Source organism: Ambystoma mexicanum, chromosome 10, assembly GCF_040938575.1.
Source record: "Ambystoma mexicanum isolate Mex_15411 chromosome 10, UKY_AmexF1_1, whole genome shotgun sequence".
NCBI lineage: Eukaryota > Metazoa > Chordata > Amphibia > Caudata > Ambystomatidae > Ambystoma > Ambystoma mexicanum.
Genome location: NC_090932.1, coordinates 900244770 through 900265622, shown reverse-complemented (window position 1 = coordinate 900265622; position 20853 = coordinate 900244770). Strand labels below are relative to the sequence as shown.

The 20853-nt window shown below is 49.3% G+C and overlaps 1 protein-coding gene across 7 annotated transcripts in view; it reads left to right on the top strand.

Annotated features, from left to right (window-relative positions):
* The window catches only part of ATP11B (ATPase phospholipid transporting 11B (putative)), a 1683501-nt gene that overhangs the window by 157666 nt on the left and 1504982 nt on the right, over positions 1-20853 (top strand). For all 7 annotated transcript variants that reach the window (XM_069618659.1, XM_069618656.1, XM_069618658.1 and 4 more), the window contains exons 5-6: positions 7484-7591; positions 7761-7889. In XM_069618659.1, the coding sequence (XP_069474760.1) occupies positions 7484-7591; positions 7761-7889 (237 nt within the window). The remainder of the gene's footprint in view (positions 1-7483; positions 7592-7760; positions 7890-20853) is intronic.

Sequence of the window (20853 nt, the reverse complement as noted above, 5' to 3'; positions counted from 1 at the left end):
TCCGCCTTCTCATTTTCAGGCGTTCATCGACGAGAAGAAAAAAAGCCCGGTAAGTTCTTTACTTTTCAGAGCACCCCGGCCGGGGGATACCTTTCCAGGTTCCTCTCGGGCCGGGAGGGGCGTTGATCACTCTGTTACCGGGGTTCGCCCTGAGGTGCCTGTCGGGCCTAATAATTCTACCAGAGTTTTCGCCGAGGGTCTCCGTAAGGGGCCTGTGTTCACCGGAGTATGCTGCGAGGCCCCTCCTGTGGGGGCTGTTTGTAGACCCAGTTCTACTGGATCGTGGGGTACTGGAGCTTGCTCTGAGGCCGCTCTTTCGGATTCCCTCAAAAACAAAACCGGGGTGCGCCCCGAGGTCTTGGCTGGGCTTGAGGTTACCGAACGGATGTTCGAGGCCCATGCCGATAAGGCTTCTACCGGGCCTAGGTCTGAGGTCCCTTATACAGAGGCTAAGGCTACCAACAGTTCTGAGGGGCCGGGCAAGACCCTGACGGTGAAAGCGGTTGCTCACCGTTCCCGCTTTTGTCCTGACACCAGATCTGTTGAGTACGCAAAGAAGAAAGTTTCTTCTTTTACCGGCAGGCTCAGTTGGCGGTTGGTATGTCGCAGAAACATTCCAGGCCTCACAGTACCGGCTCTGCCGAGGTTCCTTACGTTAAGGCTAAAATTAAGACCCCTGACCCATCAACGGGGACCCCTGCCTCACTTCCTCACGTGCCGCAGTTCCCCTCAGATGAGGACAAAATGGCGGCCGTTCCCGCCACGACCACGGTGGCCCTTTTAGGTACTACCCCTACAACTACGCCATCGGCCCCTGGTGTAGGGTTCGGTCCTTTGGGTAAACCTAAGGTCCCTTGTGCGCATCCTTACCGGCCGGTTTATGATTGGAACGCCCGGATGCCTCTTGCGCACAATGTTTTGATGCCCGCGGGTGCGGCTCCCTTGATTTATGTGGATACATCGGTGGAGGGGCCTGTGTGGCGCCCTTCCCCGTTACGTCCCTGGATTTGTCCACCTCATGAGAGGCCTCCTCAGGTTCCGAAACAATCTCCTGAGGACGCCTTTTTCGGTACATTTCAAGCGCTTATGCGCACCGACCCCATGAGGGAATATTTCAAAGGGCTTTTCAAGGAGATATGTCCACCCGCGCCTCTGGCTCCACCCGTTCCGGCGGTGGTTCCGCCGGCTCCTCCCTTGCCCGTGGTGCCTCCTCCAGTGCTTCCGCCTTTACCACCGTTGTCCTCTGTGGACAAGGCAGTGCCTGACATGGCTCAGCAGGATCCTGACCTGTCAGATGACCCTCAAGGCGATCAGGACAACGAGGACCTTCCCCGCTCTATCAGAGCCTTTCATGACCGGGTACTGGACATGATGAGTTTCTTAGATGTTCCGGTGCCCGAGGCACCTGCTCCGCAGGAGAGCGTGCTTTCTGGGGCGTTCACCTTGTCTCCTTTGGAGCGTACCGGCCTGTTCTTGAAGAAGGACGTTCTGGCCGAGGTACGAAGAGTTTGGGAAAAGCCACACTCAGGACTTTTTGTCAATAAAAGATTGATGCGAGGTACAGACTGCATTCTTCGGAAGAAGTGGCCTTGTCGTCTTGTCCGCCTCCCTCCTCCACGTTGGTGGCTGTAGCTACGTTGCAATCCAGGCCTGCAGCATCCTCCTCCGCAACGGCTACTCAGGTCTTGGGAAAGGAGGACAAGCAGGGAGGAAATTCTTTGCCAATTCGGCCTTACAGCTCAGGCAGGCCAATGCAGAATTGATTTTGGCGGGAGCTAACATGCGGATGTGGAAAGGTCTGTCTGAGTTTGAGGAGCACATTTCGGTCGAGAAGTTGGAAGATTTCAGAGGGGGCCTTTCCGATGCTAGGGTCTTGGCCCAGGATCTCCTGGAGGCTGCGGCTCATCACGTAGACACCTTGGCTCGGGGCCTTATTCTTGGGGTTGATAACTCGCGGCAAGCGTGGCTGAATGCCACTAAGTTTTCGAGGTAAGTGCAAGACAAGGTTCTGGACCTGCCATTCGATGGTAAGGAGCTTTTTCACTCTTCAACTGATGTAGAGCTCACCAAAACCAAAGGTATCACTCAGACGGCTAAATCATTGTCTGTTCTGGTTAAAGCCCCTTTCAAGTCTCAAAGATCGTTGTCGCAAAGTCGACCTTCCTCTGGTTTTAGGGGCTTCCTCGACCGCAAATCTCGCAGAGTGGATACTCCTGCGGGGAATAACCGCCGTAGACAACAGCGTACGCAGTTTTTCTGCCGCTCCTCAGCCTCCTCATCAGGTTCAGGTGGCACCGCCACCGATAAGCCTGTCAAATGAGGGTTTTCCGCGCTCGCACGAGACCCCGGTGAGAGGACGCATTGCGTCTCATTGGGAGGTGTGGCAGACCATCACAGAAGACAGATGGGTCTTGTCAGTCGCTCGAGCGGGCTTCCGCTTACCTTTACTCCCTACCCCACCCCTCAACCCTCCTTTTCAGCTGTCGGGCTCACCCTCCCTCAAGGCCGAGGTTCAGAAACTTCTGCACCTCAGAGCTGTGGAACCCGTTCCCCTTGGGGAGCGAGGGGGGTGTTTTTAATCCCGGCTGTTTACGGTGCCCAAACCCAACCAGGCTGGCCTGCGCACCATCCTAGACCTTTCCCAGTTCAATCTTTTCCTACCCCAAGAGAAATTCAAGATGATCACGCCCGACCAGATTCGCTCCTCTTTGCAGATGGGCGAACAGCTCAGCGTGGTGGATCTTCAGGATGCGTACATGCATATCCCGATTTGGAATCCACACAGGAGATACCTCTGCTTCTCTTTGGGAGAGGAGCACTTCCAGTTTCGGTTGCTTCAGTTTGGCCTCAGTTTGACGCCGCGTGTCTTCACGAAGATGATGTCGGTGATTGCGGCCTATCTTCGTCTCCAGGGTATCCATGTGTATCCCTATTTGGACGACAGGCTCCTGCGCAGCCCTTGTCCGTTGACAGCAGCGGGCAACCTCCAGTCTCTCCTTCAGCTCCTGTTCCATCTTGGGCTGTCGGTGAACTGGCGGAAATCCTCCATGACGGTCTCACAGGACCCGACTTTCCTGGGTTTTCGTTGGAACACGATCGACTGCCGAGTGTATCTGACCGGGGACAGAATGGCGGATCTGTTGGCCACGTGTCAGATGTTTGCGCAGTCGGAGAGCATGTCGGCCTGGTGGTTCCAGAGGCTTCTGCGCCTCATGGCCTCGTGTGTACTGGCTCTTCCTCTTGCTCGTCTCAAGATGAGACGGACACAGATGGCTCTTAGGAGTTCCTGGTGTCAGCCTGTGGACCCGGATTCCAAGCGGATAATGATTCCGGATTCCATGAGAGTGGACCTGGACTGGTGGTCGTCTCTCAGCAACCTGTCAGTGGGCACGGGGTTTCAGGACCCAGCCCGCATGGTGACGATCACGACGGACTCCTCCCTTTTGGGGTGGGGTGCGACGTTAGATTTTCTTCAGGTCTCGGACCTCTGGTCGCCTCAGGACAAGCTCCTGCACATAAATCATTTGGAGCTTCTGGCGATCTTTCTGGCTCTCAAGGCGTTCTGACCGCTCATTGCCAACAAGGTGGTTTGCTTAAGAACGGACAATGTGGTATCAATATATTACATAAACAAGCAAGGGGGAACAAAGTCTCCCCCTCTCGTGAACCTGTCCATCCAGATTCGGGAGTGGGCCGTGCTTCATGGGGTCTGGCTGCTTGCAGTGCACATCCCGGGTCAGTTGAATGTCACTGCGGATGCCCTCAGCCGGCGGACAGTGGTCAGCTACGAGTGGGAGTTGAAGGCGGAGATCCTCTCATGGATTTTCTCGCATTGGTGCACACCGGAGGTGGACCTCTTCGCCACAGCGGTAAACAAGAAGCTTCCTCAGTACGCCTCCAGACGGGGGCTGGGAGCCTCCTCTCTCGGGGATGCTCTCGAGATTCCATGGCACAACATGAGAGCTTATGCCTTCCTGCCTCTTCCCCTAGTTCATCGAGCAATTTGGAAGTTGAAGAGCTATGTCAACTGTTCTCTTCTACTGATAGCTCCGTGGTGGCCGGCCAGGTTGTGGTTTTCAGAACTTCAACACCTGTCGGTGTGTCCGCGGATCAGGTCCACGGCTGGATGCTGCTCAGCCCGCTCCAGTGCTCATGCTGTTTCCCAGCCAGAGATGCCCAGCAGGGCAAGAACGTCCTTTGTGTTACGACATGTGCGGGCCCGGCCACGGGGATAGCTGTAACTGTCAATCCACCGGTGCAAACTCCACCATTTTTTCGCTGGGTGTGCCGGGCACCGTCAGACGTCTCCTTGTGTAATCTGCAGGGAAACCAAGCCGGTTTTCATCCGTTATTTATCCTGGGACCCATGCTTGCCACCAGAGCTCACGCACAGAGCTGCATATAGCTACGTGCACAACAGCGCCCCGCCAGTTTTGGGTTCTTGAGTGGTTGGTTTAAGGGGAGCGTTGCTGGACAGGAGTCCGGTGCCTCGGTACCGGATGACCTAGTGAAAACTAAGACAGGTCACTAAAATGCAGAGAAAAACTTTGCTACCTGAGACTTACATCAAACGGGTAAGCCCACTTGGGGACTTTTTTTATCCTGTTGGGCTAATTTGGCCTTTACTATGACGTCTTTGATACGCGATCCGGTTACTGGCACCTCTCCCGACTACTGAGAAGAATTGGCAAAGCCTCCTTCTCGCTAGGCACCAACTTCAGTACCAACAAATCTGAAAAGGCATTCCTAAAAAAAGGTGGGCTCTAGGGAGAAACATAAGGGTACTCCTGTACTGAATTACAGTTTAGATTCAGTAACCCTTATTTCAGAATCTGAGCATTTTTAACCCAGCAAATATTTGTATGTTCCTGTAGAGGAGTTTTTTACGCCTAGAACACCAGATTGTTAACATCCATTCTCTCTCAAGAACCAAATGGTCCCTTTGTGTAAAATCTGGGTTCCTCCAAGTTCTTTTGGCTTGTTCAGGTTCCAAGATCTGTAATGTTTAACATTTTCAATCCTCAACCTACCTCTGTTCCTATTGGATTTCCTGATAGGGTCGATTCCTTCACTCTCAGGATCAGGCGGAGATTTCAGGTCTGGCCAAGCTAGTTACTGCAACAGTGTTGAACGTTATGCTTTCAGAACCATTATTGGAGGTTTTAGCACAGAGGGTTAAACTCATGTTGGCTTTCAGGGCATGGTACCTAATGACACTGATAAATTAGTAGCATCAGTCTCTTTCTCATCAAAGATGGTTTTTCAAACTCTCTAAAGCCATGCAAGTGCTGGAAATCCTTCCAGCTGACAAACCGGAATCTGCAGGAGTTTTTTTAAACTTCCTGCACTACAGTCAAGACCTTGTCCATGGAATGCTCAGTTTTAGAGCAAGCTTTAGATCATTGGAGCAGGTCTCATTGAGCCTCTGCAATGTCCAAATCGCTTGAAGCCAAATATAAGGTTCCGACAGAGGATCCTTTTTGTTTTTTGTTTTAATGAGTACTTCACTTATGCAGTCTATAGTAGTTTTTGTCAGCCTTGAGCACAAAGGGAAAGAGTCTGGCTCCTTCGCTGGTTAAATTGCGGTTTGATCCAACCACAAATTGTTTTACAAAAGTGCACAGCATGCGTTCAACCGCTGCAAAATTCTTGTTCACTCTCATCCAAAAGGTTTATTATGCTCCTCTCCTTCCACTCAAGAAGCAAAATAGATCACTCATTTCGATTTACATCAAGGAACATGCACCCCCGATGGGGATCATTTTAAAATTTCTCCATTTTGGAAATATTACTCAGGATACTTTACATTCTAAACTAGTATCTTTTTGTGGAGTCGTTTCATAAGGCAAGGGTTTCTCGGATTCTGGTGGCTCTGCAGTCAGACTACATGGCATCATTAATTCTTCAAGGCATGATTCACATTACAATCCTAAAAGAACATCGCCAGTATCTGAGGTTCACGGTAACGAAGAGCCAATATCTGTATACTTGTCTTTACTTCGGCCTGAGCTCTGCTCCCAGAGTGTTCATGAAAAAGTCAGTGGCGGCTGCTCCTTTGTGGCTGAAAAATGTTAATTTGTATCCTTACCTAGACGACTGGCTGATAAAGGCCCGATCTCTGTGCTAAGTAATTAAAAAGGTACAGGTAATTTGCAATACTCTTTTCAAACAGGGATTTTCAGGTATCATTCCATCTGCCCCAGGACCGGTTCCATGCATTTCAATATATGATGAGTTTATGCTGAGCTATCCGGGTTACTGGCTTGGTGGTTTCAGAGACCTTTTGGCCCTCCTACACCTAGGTGGTCCTGTTTGCAGGACCAAGAATGAGCACTCTCCAGTGGCATTTAACCAGCAGCTTGAACCAGTTGTCGGATCTTCTGTATAAAGCAATTCTAATCCCTAACTTAGTCGAAGACTTCTTGATTTGGTGGCTCAAGTCAGTAAACCTTTTGAGAGGCATTCCCTTCCAGCAGCCTAATTAACCTCATTCACAAATATCAGTAATGTCAGACTCTTAAGACTATGGTTCTGGAGCTCAGATGGCTATGTATTATTAACAAGCAAGGATGGTCCTGTCTTCTAATGGAACACATTTTGTATTAAGCCCTCCAGAAGCACCTTTTTTCTGATTGTGTCTCACCTGGAGGGGAAGAAGAATGTGTTGGTAGACATCCAGAGCCTGCCTGTCTGTCTCCCTCACAAAGAGAGTTGAAGATGTGTTCTTACAGTCATTATTGATGGTTGTATTTATTTTTCAATGTTTTTATTTTGTAATGTTTATATGTTGTACACTGTGACACAGCTTTTCTACCATGCATCCATATGTTGTACGGTGTTGCTCTTTTGGGGTAGGTTCAGGCCAATGAAACCCTAAAAGTGACGTGCTCATCAATGGTATAATATTCGTTTATGTACATCCATTGTGTTTTTGGCACTAATTTTATTTGTAAGTAAAGCTCCTTTTCAATTAGTAAAATACATATGCTCGTTCTTTACCCAAACCCCTTTTTACAATAGGTTAGTTTTTGTCCTTCAAAATAATTATTTTTTTTATCTTCAGTGAGTTCTGTTCTCCAGTAGCCATGCACAGACTCATGGGGGGAATATCTATTTCTATTGCTTCCATCGTTCAAGTTTCTCTTACCAAATAACGTTACATGTAGCCAGAAGTCTAATAAAAACAGTGATGGACATGTGCTGATGTTGAAGTTCCTTTTTGTTAAGAAGCCTTTAATATATTGCAGATTGGCAAAAGCTGTGGCATCCTTATTTTTGAAATCCTGCTAAAGTGCTATTTATTATTATATTATTTTTTTCTTCTGCTACGAGCTGCTGTCTAAAAATCTTTGTGACATACATCATGCGCTTTGCAAATCGTCTTGTTTGTCCTGATTTGAAAACCTGTCCCTAAACCCAAACATATTTCCATAATAATCCAAAAATTGTATTTCTTTTTAAGAAACCTGTTTTTTATATTTAGGGTTATGAAGACTGGTTACGACACAAAGCAGACAATGAAGTTAATGGAGCGCCAGTATATGTTGTTCGAAGTGGTGGCCTTGTTAAAACCAGGTCGAAAAATATCAGAGTGAGTATGTTGGAAACAGTGCTACTTTTAGAAAGTAGAATACATTTTTTTAATTTTTATTTTATTTTTTTCACTTGTTTTAAACAACTGTTTATCATTGTAGTTGGATACAATAAGAACACACTGTTATTTACCTTTTTTTTATATCTAATTTTGTTTACAATTTTAGGTGGGTGATATTGTCAGAGTAGCCAAAGATGAGACCTTTCCTGCCGATTTGGTACTGCTATCCTCTGAGAGAGTAGATGGCTCATGTCATGTCACTACTGCTAGCTTGGATGGAGAAACAAACCTTAAGGTTGGTGTATCTGTATATTTTTTCAGCAATGCTTCTTAATCGCAGACGCACTGCATGTGACCATTTTGTTTCTGTTCGGCCCATGTTGGGCCAATTGCTTTTTTCAAATAGCTCGACAACAATGAAGGAATCACTGCAACGCCTTATATTTTATCAGCTGCTTCAAAATCTTTCCTCTTTAAATGTCAACTCTTATCATCCTTGTCAAAATGAGGCGTGACAGAAAGGGACCCTGTGACACGCCTTGCCCCTTCCCCACACTATTCCCTCTATAGGAGACTAAATCTGCATTCCTTGAATTTGCTTAATTGTTTATGAGCAAGCGGTTTCCCATGGCTTTGTCACTAAATGCATTCATTCTGATAATATTTTGTATGAATCCAGTGATCCAAGTCTTCGTCACAAGTAGGGTTCGATGGGTGACTGATCTGAATTCTGTAAAGGCCTGTACCACATGTGCGCTAGCAAAGTCTAATTCAGAAGCTAGCAGGATGTCTGCGCCCTTGGCCACTTATACTCTCAGCAATCATTGTTCATGGATTTCTTTGTGGACCTTGCAAGGGATAAAGGTTTCTCAGTGAGTCTGTTTATTGTTGATGCACTGGCCAAGGCCTGACACTTTATTCCTATCAAACGGTCAGTCAAGGTAACTACTTTGGCTCAGAACGTGGTATTGGTTTGTTTTCAGGCTTTTTTTTTACAAACAATTGGGTATTGAGGTTCACTTGTCCCATGGTCATTACCCTCAATCCAACAGTAAATCCTGAGTTGGAGAAATATCTCTGTTGGTACCTTGGGGCGGGAAGAAGCTTGTTAGATTTTATCTGGTAAGCAGAGTCCAGTGATAACTCTACCATTGATTCCATCTCGGTGACTACCTTGCATTGTAATCCGGGATAGTACCTTTTTTTTTATGGGAAACCTGGTGGAGGAATCTTTGAACTCGGATGTAGATAGCAGGCTTGATGTAATGAGGGAGAACTTGCAAAGGGCCATCTCGAAATTGCAGTCTAGTAAGGTCGGATTTAAACAATTTGCATCACATCCGCAGCCCTGCCCTGACCAGTGGGTTAAGATGTAGTATGGTTATCGACTATATACTTTAAATTCAAAGGGAAGAATACATTTAGTTCTTGGTTCAGAGGGCTTTTTGATGTAGAAAAGGGGATTACACCAGTGACTGAGGTTGAAGTTAACCCCATGGCGTAATGTTCATTAGTTGTTCTTTTTAACTCTAGTAGAAAACCTGCAGTGAGGGTACCAGGTTGTAAGAGGCCCCATTTCCAATGGTTACAGAAGAGAATGAGGAAGAGTATGAAGTACAGATTAATCTTGCTTGACGTAAGGTTTTCCATTGGTCACTTGCAAGACTTGGTGGACAGAAAGGATGATGGTCTAGATAGTGTTTTGAGAAGTAACTAGCATGACCCCTGCTTGGTGATGAGATTTCATTGAACTAACCCATTAGCCTGGCCCTTGGGAAGAGCCTCGGCGATGGGGTTCTGTCAGGGTATGCAGAAGAATTGTCATGAACTGCATACATTAATAGTGTGATTTGAACAACTCTCAATCTATGGTAAGCCAAATATGCCTGGAACCTGCCTGTTGACTCCAACATAGTTTGGTAAAACCCATACTCCTACGTCCTGTCCCCTTTCCTCCATACTTGTGGGACATCTCTCCGTCCTGTGGGACGGGACCGGAGCACTTTGTAAAAAGCATCCAAATTTGTTTCAAAAATGTGTCCCTCCCTTTCCTGCGCGGGGCCTGACACGTGGCCGTAACCCCGCCCACCTTGGCTCCGCCCTGCGCATCACCCATCAGTCCTTTTCTCAGCTCGATCGGGGCCGGACGCACTTGCATCCTGGGAAGGTTTTCTTCCTTTTTTTCCTCTCTGGCTCTCGCTGGCGTTCGTTTACTAGTCTATCTATGTCTTTCAAATTAGACTTTCCAGATTGTTCATCGTGTCACCATTGCTTCGCGAGGGCGGATCCCCATCCTCTTTGTTTAGAGTGATTGGGTCCAGAACACCGTTGGGACTCCTCTTTTTACTGTGACTCTCTTTCGGTCCGGGCACTTCAACGTCGGTTGGTGCGGTGGGAGGAGGTGTTCCGACGAACTCCTCCTTCGCATTTTCAGGCATTCATTGACGAGAAGAAAAAACGCCCGGTAAGTTCTTTACTTTTCAGAGCACCCCGACCGGGGGATACCTTTCCGGGTTCCTCTCGGGCCGGGAGGGGCGTTGATCACTCTGTCACTGGGGTTCGCCCTGAGGTGCCGGTTGGGCCTAATAATTCTACCAGAGTTTTCTCCGAGGGTCTCCGTAAGGGGCCTGTGAACACCGGAGTATGCTCCGAGGCCCCTTCTGTGGGGGCTGTTTGTAGACCCAGTTCTACTGAGTCGTTGGGTACCAGAGTTCGCTCTGAGGCCTCTGTCGGCTTCCCTCAAAAACAAAACCGGGGTGCACCCCGAGGCTTTGGCTGGGCATGTAGTTACCGAACGGATGTTCGAGGCCTGCGCAGAAAAGGCTGTTACCGGGCCTGGGTCCGAGGTCCCTCGTACAGGGGCTAAAGCTACCAACAGTTCTGAGAGGCCGGTCAAGGCTTTGTCGGTGAAAGCGCACTGTTCCCGCTCTTGTGGTGACACCAGATCTGTTGAGGGGGCAAAGAAAGCAAAGTTCTTCTTTTACCGGCAGTGCCGAGGTCCTTCTTTCGAAGGCTCAGTTGGCGGTTGGTATGTCACAGAAACATTCCAGGCCTCATAGTACCGGCTCGGCCGAGGTTCCTTATATTAAGGCTAAGATTAAGACCCCTGATCCATCGACGGGGACCCCTGCCTCACTTCCTCACGTGCCGCAGTTCCCCTCAGAAGAGGACAAAATGGCGCCCGTTCCCGCCACGACCACGGTGGCCATTTTAGGTACTACCCCTACAACTACGCCATCGGCCCCTGGTGTAGGGTTCGGTCCTTTGGGTGAACCTAAGGTCCCTTGTGCGCATCCTTACCGGCCGGTTTATGATTGGAACGCCCATATGTCTCTTCCACACAATGTTTTGTTGCCCGCGGGGGCGGCTCCCTTGATTTATGTGGATACGTCGGCGGAGGGGCCGGTGTGGCACCCTTTCCCGTTACGTCCCTGGATTTGTCCACCTCATGAGAGACCTCAACAGGTTCCGAAATAATCTCATGAGGACGCCTTTTTCGGTAAATTTCAAGCGCTTATGCGCACCGACCCCATGAGGGAATATTTCAAAGGGCTTTTCAAGGAGATATGTCCACCTGCACCTCCGGCTCCACCCGTTCTGCCGGTGGTCCTCCCCCTGCGCTTCCGCCTTTGCCACCATTGTTCTCAGTGGACAAGGCAGTGCCTGACACGGCTCAGCAGGATCCTGACCTGTCAGATGACCCTCAAAGCGATCAGGACAACAAGGGCCTTCCACGCTCTATCAGAGCTTTCCATGACCGGGTGCTGGACATGATGAGTTTATTAGATGTTCTGGTGCCCGAGGCACCCAATCCGCAGGAGGGCGTGCTTTCTGGGGCGTTCACCTTGTCTCCTTTGGAGCGTACCGGCCTGTTCTTGCAGAAGGACGTTCTGGCCGAGGTCCGAAGAGTTTGGGAAAAGCCACACTCGGGACTTTTTGTCAATAAAAAGATTGACGCGAGGTACAGGCTGCATTCTTCGGAAGAAGTTGCCTTGTCTCTGTCCGCCTCCCTCCTCCACAGTGGTGGCTGCAGCTACACGTTGCAATCCAGGCCTGCGGCACCTTCCTCAGCGACGGCTACTCAGGTCTTGGGAAAGCAGGACAAGCTCCTGGAGCTCAGGCAGGCCAATGCAGAATTGATTTTGGCGGGAGCTAACATGCGGATGTGGAGAGGTCTGTCAGAGTGTGAGGGGCACATTCCGGTCGAGAAGTTGGAAGATTTCAGAAGGGGCCTTTCCGATGCGAGGGTCTTGGCCCAGGATCTCCTGGAGGCTACGGCTCATCACGTAGACACCTCGGCTCGGGCCTGATGCTTGGGGTTGATACCTCGCGGCAAGCGTGGCTGCATGCCACTAAGTTTTCGAAGGAAGTGCAGGACAAGGTTACTACTGATGTAGAGCTCACCAAAACCAAAGATGGCACTCAGACGGCTAAATCATTGTCTGTTCTGGTTAAAGCTCCTTTCAAGTCCTAACGACCGTTGTTGCAAATTCGACCTTCCTCTGGTTTTAGGGGCTTCCTCGACCGCAAATCTCGCAGAGTAGATACTCCTGCGGGGAATAACCACCGTAGACAACAGCGTACGCAGTTTTTCTCCCGCTCCTCAGCCTCCTCATCAGGTTCAGGTGGCACCGCCACCGATAAGCCTGCCCAATGAGGGTTTTCCGTGCTTGCACGAGACCCCAGTGGGAGGACGTATTGCGTCTTATTGGGAGGCGTGGCAGACCATCACAGAAGACAGATGGGTCTTGTCAGTCGCTCGAGTGGTCTTCCGCTTACATTTACCCCCTACCCCACCCCTCAACCCTGCTTTTCAGCTGTCGGGCTCACCCTCCCTCAAGGCCGAGGTTCAGAAACTTCTGCACCTCAGAGCTGTGGAACCCGTTACCCTTGGCGAGCGAGGGGATGGTTTTTACTCCCGGCTGTTTACGGTGCCCAAACCTAACCAGGCTGGTCTGCGCACCATCCTAGACCTTTCCCAGTTCAATCTTTTCCTACCCCAAGAGAAATTCAATATGATCACGCCCGGCCAGATTCGCTCGGCCAGATTTGCTCCTCTTTGCAGATGGGCGATTGGCTCAGCGTGGTGGATCTTCAGGGTGCGTACATGCATATCCTGATTTGGAATCCACACATGAGATTCCTCCGCTTCTCTTTGGGAGAGGAGCACTTCCAGTTTCGGGTGCTTCCTTTTGGCCTCAGCTCGGCGCTGCGTGTCTTCACGAAGATGATGTCGGTTATTGCGGCCTATCTTCGTCTCCAGGGTATCCATGTGTATCCCTATTTGGACAAGTGGCTCCTACGCAGCCCTTGTCCGTTGGCAGCAGCGGGCAACCTCCAGTCTCTCCTTCAGCTCCTGTTCCATCTTGTGCTGTCGGTGAACTGGCGGAAATCCTCCATGACGGTCTCACAGGACCTGACTTTCCTGGGTTTTCGTTGGAACACGGATCGACTGCCGAGTGTATCTGACCGGGGACAGAAGGGCGGATCTGTTAGCATGTCGGCCTGGTGGTTCCAGAGGCTTCTGGGCCTCAGGGCTTCGTGTGTACTGGCTCTTCCTCTTGCTCGTCTCACAATGAGACGGACCCAGATAGCTCTTCGGAGTTCCTGGCGTCAGGCTGTGGACCCGGATTCCAAGCGGATAATGATTCCCGATTCCATGAGAGTGGACCTGGACTGGTGGTCATCTCTCAGCAACCTGTCAGTGGGCGCGGGGTTTCAGGACCCAAGCCCCATGGTGACGATCGTGACGGACTCCTCCCTTTTGGGGTGGGGTGCGACGTTAGATCTTCTTCAGGTCTCGGACCTCTGGTCGCCTCAGGCCAAGCTCCTACACATAAATCATTTGGAGCTTCTGGCGATCTTTCTGGTGCTCAAGGCGTTCAGACGGCTCATTGTCAACAAAGTGGTCCGCATAAGAACGGACAATGTGGTATCAATGTATTACATAAACGAGCAAGGGGGAACAAAGTCTCCCCCTCTCGTGGACCTGTCCATCCAGATTTGGGAGTGGGCCGTGCTTCATGGGGTCTGGCTGCTTGCAGTGCACATACCGGGCCAGCTGAATGTCACTGCGGATGCCCTCAGCCGGCGGACAGTGGTCAGCTACGAGTGGGAGTTTAAGGCAGAGATCCTCTCATGGATTTTCTCACGTTGGGGCACACCGGAGGTGGACCTCTTCGCCACGGCGGTAAACAAGAAGCTTCCTCAGTACGCCTCCAGAGGGGGGCTGGGAGCCTCCTCTCTTGGGGACACTCTCGAGATTCCATGGCACAACATGAGAGCTTACGCCTTCCCGCCTCTCCCCCTAGTTCATCGAGCAATTTGGAAGTTGAAGAGCTCTGTGAACTGCTCTCTTCTGCTGATAGCTCCGTGGTGGCCGGCCAGGTTTTGGCTTTCAGAACTTCAACACCTGTCGGTGTGTCCGCGGATCAGGTTACCAGTAACTCCCGATCTTCTTCACCAAGGGGACCAACAGATGTAGCCCACAATCGCTCAACTTGGCGGCATGGTGCCTGAGATCAAGTCTCTAGAGCGTTTGGGCTTGCCTGTGGATAACATGCGCATTATCCAGGCAGCCAGGAAACCCTCGACCAGATCCCAATACAAGAGTAAATGGCTCAGGTTCTGTCATTGGTGTTTGGAGAACGAATTGGACCCGAGGGTGGCAACGATTGACACGGTGCTGTCCTTTGTATCCTTCCTAGCAGAGTCAGGGGTTCATGTTCTGTCTTGCAGGACTTATCTCTTAGCGGTTTTCGCTTACCTCTCTACAGACCGGTGTACTTATTCTCTAACTAACCCAGTGGTGATGAGACATTTTGCTGGCTTGACACGCATCTACCCTTCAGTTCGTAGCCCGCACCCGCCTTGGGACCTAAATGTAGTCCTGACGGCGCTGTGCCATAAACCCTTTGAAACAATGGCTACGGTTGACCTCAAGTATGTGTCCTGGAAAGTGTCCTTTCTGGTCGCCGTTACGTCAGCGAGGAGAGTGAGTGAGCTCCAGGCATTGTCGGTGGAGCATCCTTTCTGGGTCTTTCACAAGGACAAGGTAGTCCTTCGGACAAACCCAGCTTTCCTACCAAAGGTAGTGACCGAGTTCCATCTGAATCAGTCGATTTCCCTTCCGGTCTTTTTTCCGAACCCTGCCTCGGAGGCGGAAAGGGTTCTACACTGCCTGGATGTCCGAAGAGCTCTTACGTTCTACCTGGACAGGACTTCCGAGCTTCGGAGTTCTTCCCAACTTTTTGTGACCTTCGGTAACCCTCAGGGCAGGCCGGAGTCTAAGGCATCTATTTCCAGATGGATTGCCGCCTGTATACGGGGTCTTTCACCGTCCAAAAGCTGAACCCCCTAAAGGTATCCATGCACACCTGGTGCGGGGCAAGGCAGCCGCGGTTGCTTTTCAGAAGTATGTTCCCTGGGAGTCCATCGCTAAAGCGGCTACTTGGGCCTCCCCATCTGCTTTCTGTCAGCATTACTGCCTCGATATGAGCTCTGGAGCTGACGCTCAGTTTGGCCAGGCTGTGCTGAAGAACCTGTTTCAGTAAGGGGTATTTCCATCCACCCATAGTTCATGTAAGGAGACCCCAGATCTCCTGCAATCGCTCAAACGTCTGAGGGGAGACGCTAGAGTCTACCAAATATCGCAAATTCCAATCCGCTACATATTATGTACCTCTGGTAAGTATTATGCTGATACTGATATTTGTTGCCGCAGGCAGTGATGCCAAAAATCCTTTGCTAGCTCGGCCAGCATTGTGGAGGAGGTCCCTCCTAGCTTGTTGATATACCGGACCACCTAAATATTGTCCATCTTGAGAAGGAAGCAGCACTTGGCTCTGACCTTGGTAAAAGCTTGAACCACGAAAGAACCTGCTAAGATCTCTAGACCGTTTATGTGGAGGTGCAGCTCCTCCTCGGACCATTTCCCGCCTGTCTCTAAGGGGCTGCATCGCACTCCCCAGCCTGCTCTACAAGCATCTGATTCTATTACGAGATCCGGAGTATCTCTGAAAATAGCCCTGCCGTTCCAGGCTTACATGTTTTGCAGCCACCAGTTCAGTTCCTTAATGGCTTCCTGGTCCAAGGCCACTAACTGATGATAACCTAGGCCCCCTCTGAGATGCCTGATTTTCAGCCTCTGAAGAGCTCTGTAGTGCAACTGGACCGGAAATATGGCTTGAATGGATAAAGCTAGAAGACCCACGAGCTAGATTGCGAAGCGAAATAACTTTCTTCACTAGTACCGCTATCAGATCTTTTTTGATGGCCTTTATCTTTAGCGTTAGCAACTCTAGAGAGGCCTTCTTCGTATCTACCACGAACCCCAAAAACTCTATTCTCTGAGCTGGGCGCAGGTCGGACATCTCTGTGTTTACGATGAAGCCGAGGGAAGACATTCGCTCGCATACCTTTTGTGGCTTGTTCCTGCAAGCTGCTGGTGCTCTGTCCTAGGATAAGGATATCGTCCAGGTACAGGATAATTCTGATCCCTCTCTCTCGAATGGCTGCTGCCACTGGGCGCATAATCTTGGTAAAGGCCCCACGGTGCGGTTGCCAGGCCGAAGGGGAGGCACGTGAACCTCCATATCTGTTCCCCATTGGAACTGCAGGTATCTGCAATGATCTACTGCTATTGGTATGGTAAAATAGGCATCCTTGCGATCTAATCGGACGAGCCAGTCTCCTGTCCTGAGCAGGTCTCGCAGAAGGTGTATCCTTTCCATCTTGAAATGGCGATACATTACCCACTCGTTCAAACTCTTAAGTTCATCACCGGCCTGATCTTTCCCCCCAGTATACTAAAGTCATATTTCTGAGGAAGCCTTAGTCTTCCTGTCTTTCCCTCTCTATCACACCATTGCTCGCTAGGCTGCTCAATTCGCTGTAGAGCAGCTGCTGCTCCTCCTGTGGCATATACATTACTGCTGGTTCCTTCACCTGAGTGGGATTGCCCATGAATTCTAGCCTCATGCCTGAGACTGCTTGCAACACCCATGCATCGTTGGACAACTCTCGCCACGCATGCAAGAACCAGCGTGTCCTACCCCCCACTTTTGGGAGAGCGGATTGCAGGGTACTCACCACCTGGTGTGCTTTGCTGCCTGTAGGCGCCTTTCCCTCTGCTATTCCTGGGGAAGCAGGCTCTGGTCGGGAAGAAATTATCTTGTTGACGGCCCTCCCAGTATTGGGCTGTGGGTCCTTGAGGTCTTCTATGCTGTCCGAACCAACCGGACACCCGACATATCTGCTGTCCGGTCCCTGCAAAAACCTGTCTGGGGAAAATTCTGCAGATAGAGCTCTGCGCTTTTTCCAGAGCGGAATATGTCCCCACAAATTGAGACATTTCCTTGGCGAAGGTGTCGCCAAACAATAGGCCCTTTGCACCTTCTCCTGTCTCATACGAGGTGACATCACTCAATTTGTTATCTGTTTTCAGCAATCCTCCCGTCTCCTTTCTGCTGAAAGAGCACAGTTCACATTCACTAATAGACACACTGCCAGTTGGGCCCAGCTCCCCAGGGCAACGACATCCTCCGGCATGCCGGTTTTTTTCCTTAAGTAAATTCGAGCTGTGCGCGTTGTAATCCGTTTCTTCTGAGGTTCGTTATGACCGCACGGTGTATGTTGGGAGACACCTCCTCGCTATCTGCCTCTTGCGGAGTCCTAAACCCGCCAGGCGGCCGTGAGGTAGCGTGTCCTTCTAATGAGTAAAGGAGGCGGACCGGCTGCCTAACGTGGGCGTGAACGCCTGCTGCTGCGGCCCCGACCTCCTAAGAAAAGAGTCCTCTGAGCGGGACTCCTGATGTGAATGGAACGCAAATGCAGGCCCGCGAGCACGAAAGCTATGCTCGGGCAAACTCTGGTAATATCTTCTATTTAGAAGCATGTGATACGCACGCGCGTTAACATTAATCCGTGAACTTATGCCTGTACTTATCAATAACTACAACATTTATCGGAACATACGCCCCATAAACACGAAGTGAAGTACTTATCTACTTACCTCTTGAAAGCAGCAACAAAGAAAGAGGAGTTGTGCTTTCAATGGGTGATACATTTTAATTCAGAAGAAAACTACACACCCTTTTTTGTGTTAAGCCTCCTGAACGGCTCAGAAACCAGCAAAAAACGAGTTAAGTTTGTGAAAGGTTCAAATGTTTGAATTTGAAATTACTGCGAGAGCAGTAATAAAGAAAGAAAAGCATAATGCTCGCCTCCTGTTTCGACATACAATTATCACCAAACCGTGGTCGGTACTCCTTTATCAACCTCGAAAGGATGAAAGGCTGAGTTGGCCTTGCTGGAATATAAACCTGCAACCTACAGATCACGCACAGATTGCAGCAACGAAAGCTCAACTGGCTGAGCTATCTTATTAGCTAACATCCTTCAGAGGTCAGTAAACTTTCTATCGACCGAGGTATAATAATCACAGTGCCTAGATGTGGAGCCATGTATGAAGCTCTAGATAAAGTTAAATACCTATCTGGATTATCACAGGGACAGGTTTTGCCGAGTTTCTATTTCAATTACAAATGTAACTTTCATTTGTTTTGTTTTTAAACAACGCTTGCACTTCCTGGAGGGTCAGGTTTTGGATGTTTTAATTGTATTCTTGAAGATTTGGGAGGCTATAGCACCTGTGATTGGTGTAATGACAATCACTTGCCCTTGAGCAAAGACTCTGCTGCCACTGACCATTTTAGATTAATGTACCCCATTGACTGCAAGGTTGAATTGATGTAAACTAGACCATGCGTACTCCTAGTTTTACACGCCGTTTTCATAATTGGGAGTGTTAACTAAATTAGAAGTGTAAAAATGATCTGCCTCTGTATGATTATGCACACAGCACAGGAACTCTGAAAAATACAATTGTGCAATACTGGTTTGCTTTCACTCGGGGAAGGGGGGGAGAGCATCATTTGTTACAAAAGATGAATTCTCAATTGCAACTTAGTTTTCCATCTCATTAATTATCCAATCCAAAAAATGCTAGGAAAATAAGCACAGTGCTTCTACACAAAGCGTAGCAGGAGCTGAATGGAAAGAAACCATTCCTTTTATCACACTGTGCAGTTTATTTTTTGGAAAGGCTTTAGAGAAATAAGTTCTGTTTCAGAGGCTGTTCTCCATGGCTTACAATTACGTCCATGTAGATCAAAATTAAAAGAAGCGTTCTGGTTTCTGTCAAGTAACCTGACCTTTGCACTGCCCTCTTCTCTAAATGTGTGTAAATGTACACAGGAAAATAATAAAGCTGTTGTATTTACATTAAAGGCCTGGTACGAACCTTATCTGGAGGCCTGGGTGCAATGGTCTTAGGAGCTGCTTCTTAGGTGGAAGACAAACCTGCTACTTTTTCTTGGCCGAACAACTAAAATGTGTACATGGCTAAATAAGCAAAGTTGGCTTCAATTTCATGGAAAGAGACAGGACAGCCGGCACAGATTATTAAACAAATGCCCCCCACTTATTCAGATTGTCTTACAGGGAAACTGGGGTGGTCTTAAGCCTATAAAAACTAGCTGTAAAATACAGCTGGAACAGACTTCACAGAACAGACTACATCAGTCCAGAGCTAGAGGGAGGCAGAGCTTGGAGCCCCCAGGTGACACACAACACTGGACTACCTGAGTTAGATAAAGCTATCAGATAATTTATGGGATAGACAATGACTCTAGTTTTAGCCTATGGGCCTAGAGTTGGCACTTTACCAGCACTTTTTAAAAAACAACTTCATTTATTAAAATAGATTCACGTCACAACAGAAAAAAAACATTGACCACATAATACATTGGTTGATGCAGTAATATTATACATAGCACTATAGCAGGCACTATTGCCGACCAGCATTTGCTCATGACCAGAACACCAGTTCTTAACATTGTGCCAACAAACCCTAGAGCGGCGGGGCCACTGCTGAATCGGTTGGACACTGTGCCAATAAGTACGATACAGGAGAGCCCCGTATGTCCCTTGGCTTTGACCCTGGGCCTCACAAAAGCACATACTTCTTGTCAAGATCACTCAGCCTGATCAGACTGACCATCCACATGTTGGCATCTAGGGGGTTATCGGCTAGTCAACCGCAGAAGAAGATATTTCCTGGCCACTATATACTCGTAGTCAGCAACTTCCTACACGGCCAGTGCACTGGGGAACCAGCCAAACATACAGCACATTAACCCGCAGGGAACTTCATAGTGTAGCATTGCCGTTGGAATATCCGTCACCCTTCACCAACACTCCTGCAGCTGCGGGCATGACAATAACATATGAGGTGTGTCTGCGGCTGGCGCCCGGCATCTCAGGCAATTGTCGCTCTTAGATGGGTAAAAACCGACATGGTAATCGGGTGTCAAGTAGACTCCATGAAGAGTTTTTAGCTGTATCAGTTGGAAACCAGTATTAAACGCCCTGCTATGGGATCTTGAACACAAAAGTGCCTGCTGTCTTTCAGTAACTGGAACCCCTGCATCTTTCTCCCAGATTTCATTGGCTCTCTTGGGCAGTCCCTTTGGATCCTCCGGATGGAGACCAAGTGTCCAACAGCAGCCAAATTAAGAAGATAATAGAGTGAGAGGGATGGGAGTGGGTCGGAAAATGAAAGGGTCCATGCTTTAAACTACAGTCCATACTGGAGTCTCCTGTGCAGGCCACCCCCGATTTTAGTCACAAACACCTCCTGTAACACAACCTTCCCCTCTGGGTATAAGTCCGCCATGGTGCCAATTCCATGCCCCTTCCACTCAAGCTCCAGCGCCCATCACACGTTGGGCCACGGCACTCAATCATCTACAGATGGATCCCCAGGTCGAACTGAATGTCCACTCCCAACCTCCCCAGGACCATGTTCCAAGCATGCACCGTACAGGCAACTGGATCAAGCTTGCACATATCGGACACTTTCCTTGACACACAGACTCCCTGTAAAGCACATAGCCACTCAGAGCACTTCTCAATCCACACATGGGGGTACTGCAGAGATCCCGACATCCAGTATGAGGCAAAATGTGACTGCACAGCCAGAAAGTATAATTCCATGTCCGGTGAACATATTCCATCCTGGTCCCACGGAAAAAGGGTTTCCTTACTAATGTGAGGGGGCTTGGGATTCCATGCCAGCTTCACCATCAATGCTCTTAAATCATTAAAATAGGAAACACTCGGCCACACCGGGATATTCTGAAACATGTACAGTATTTTGGGAACCACCACCATATTGGCAATAGCAACCCTTCCCAGTA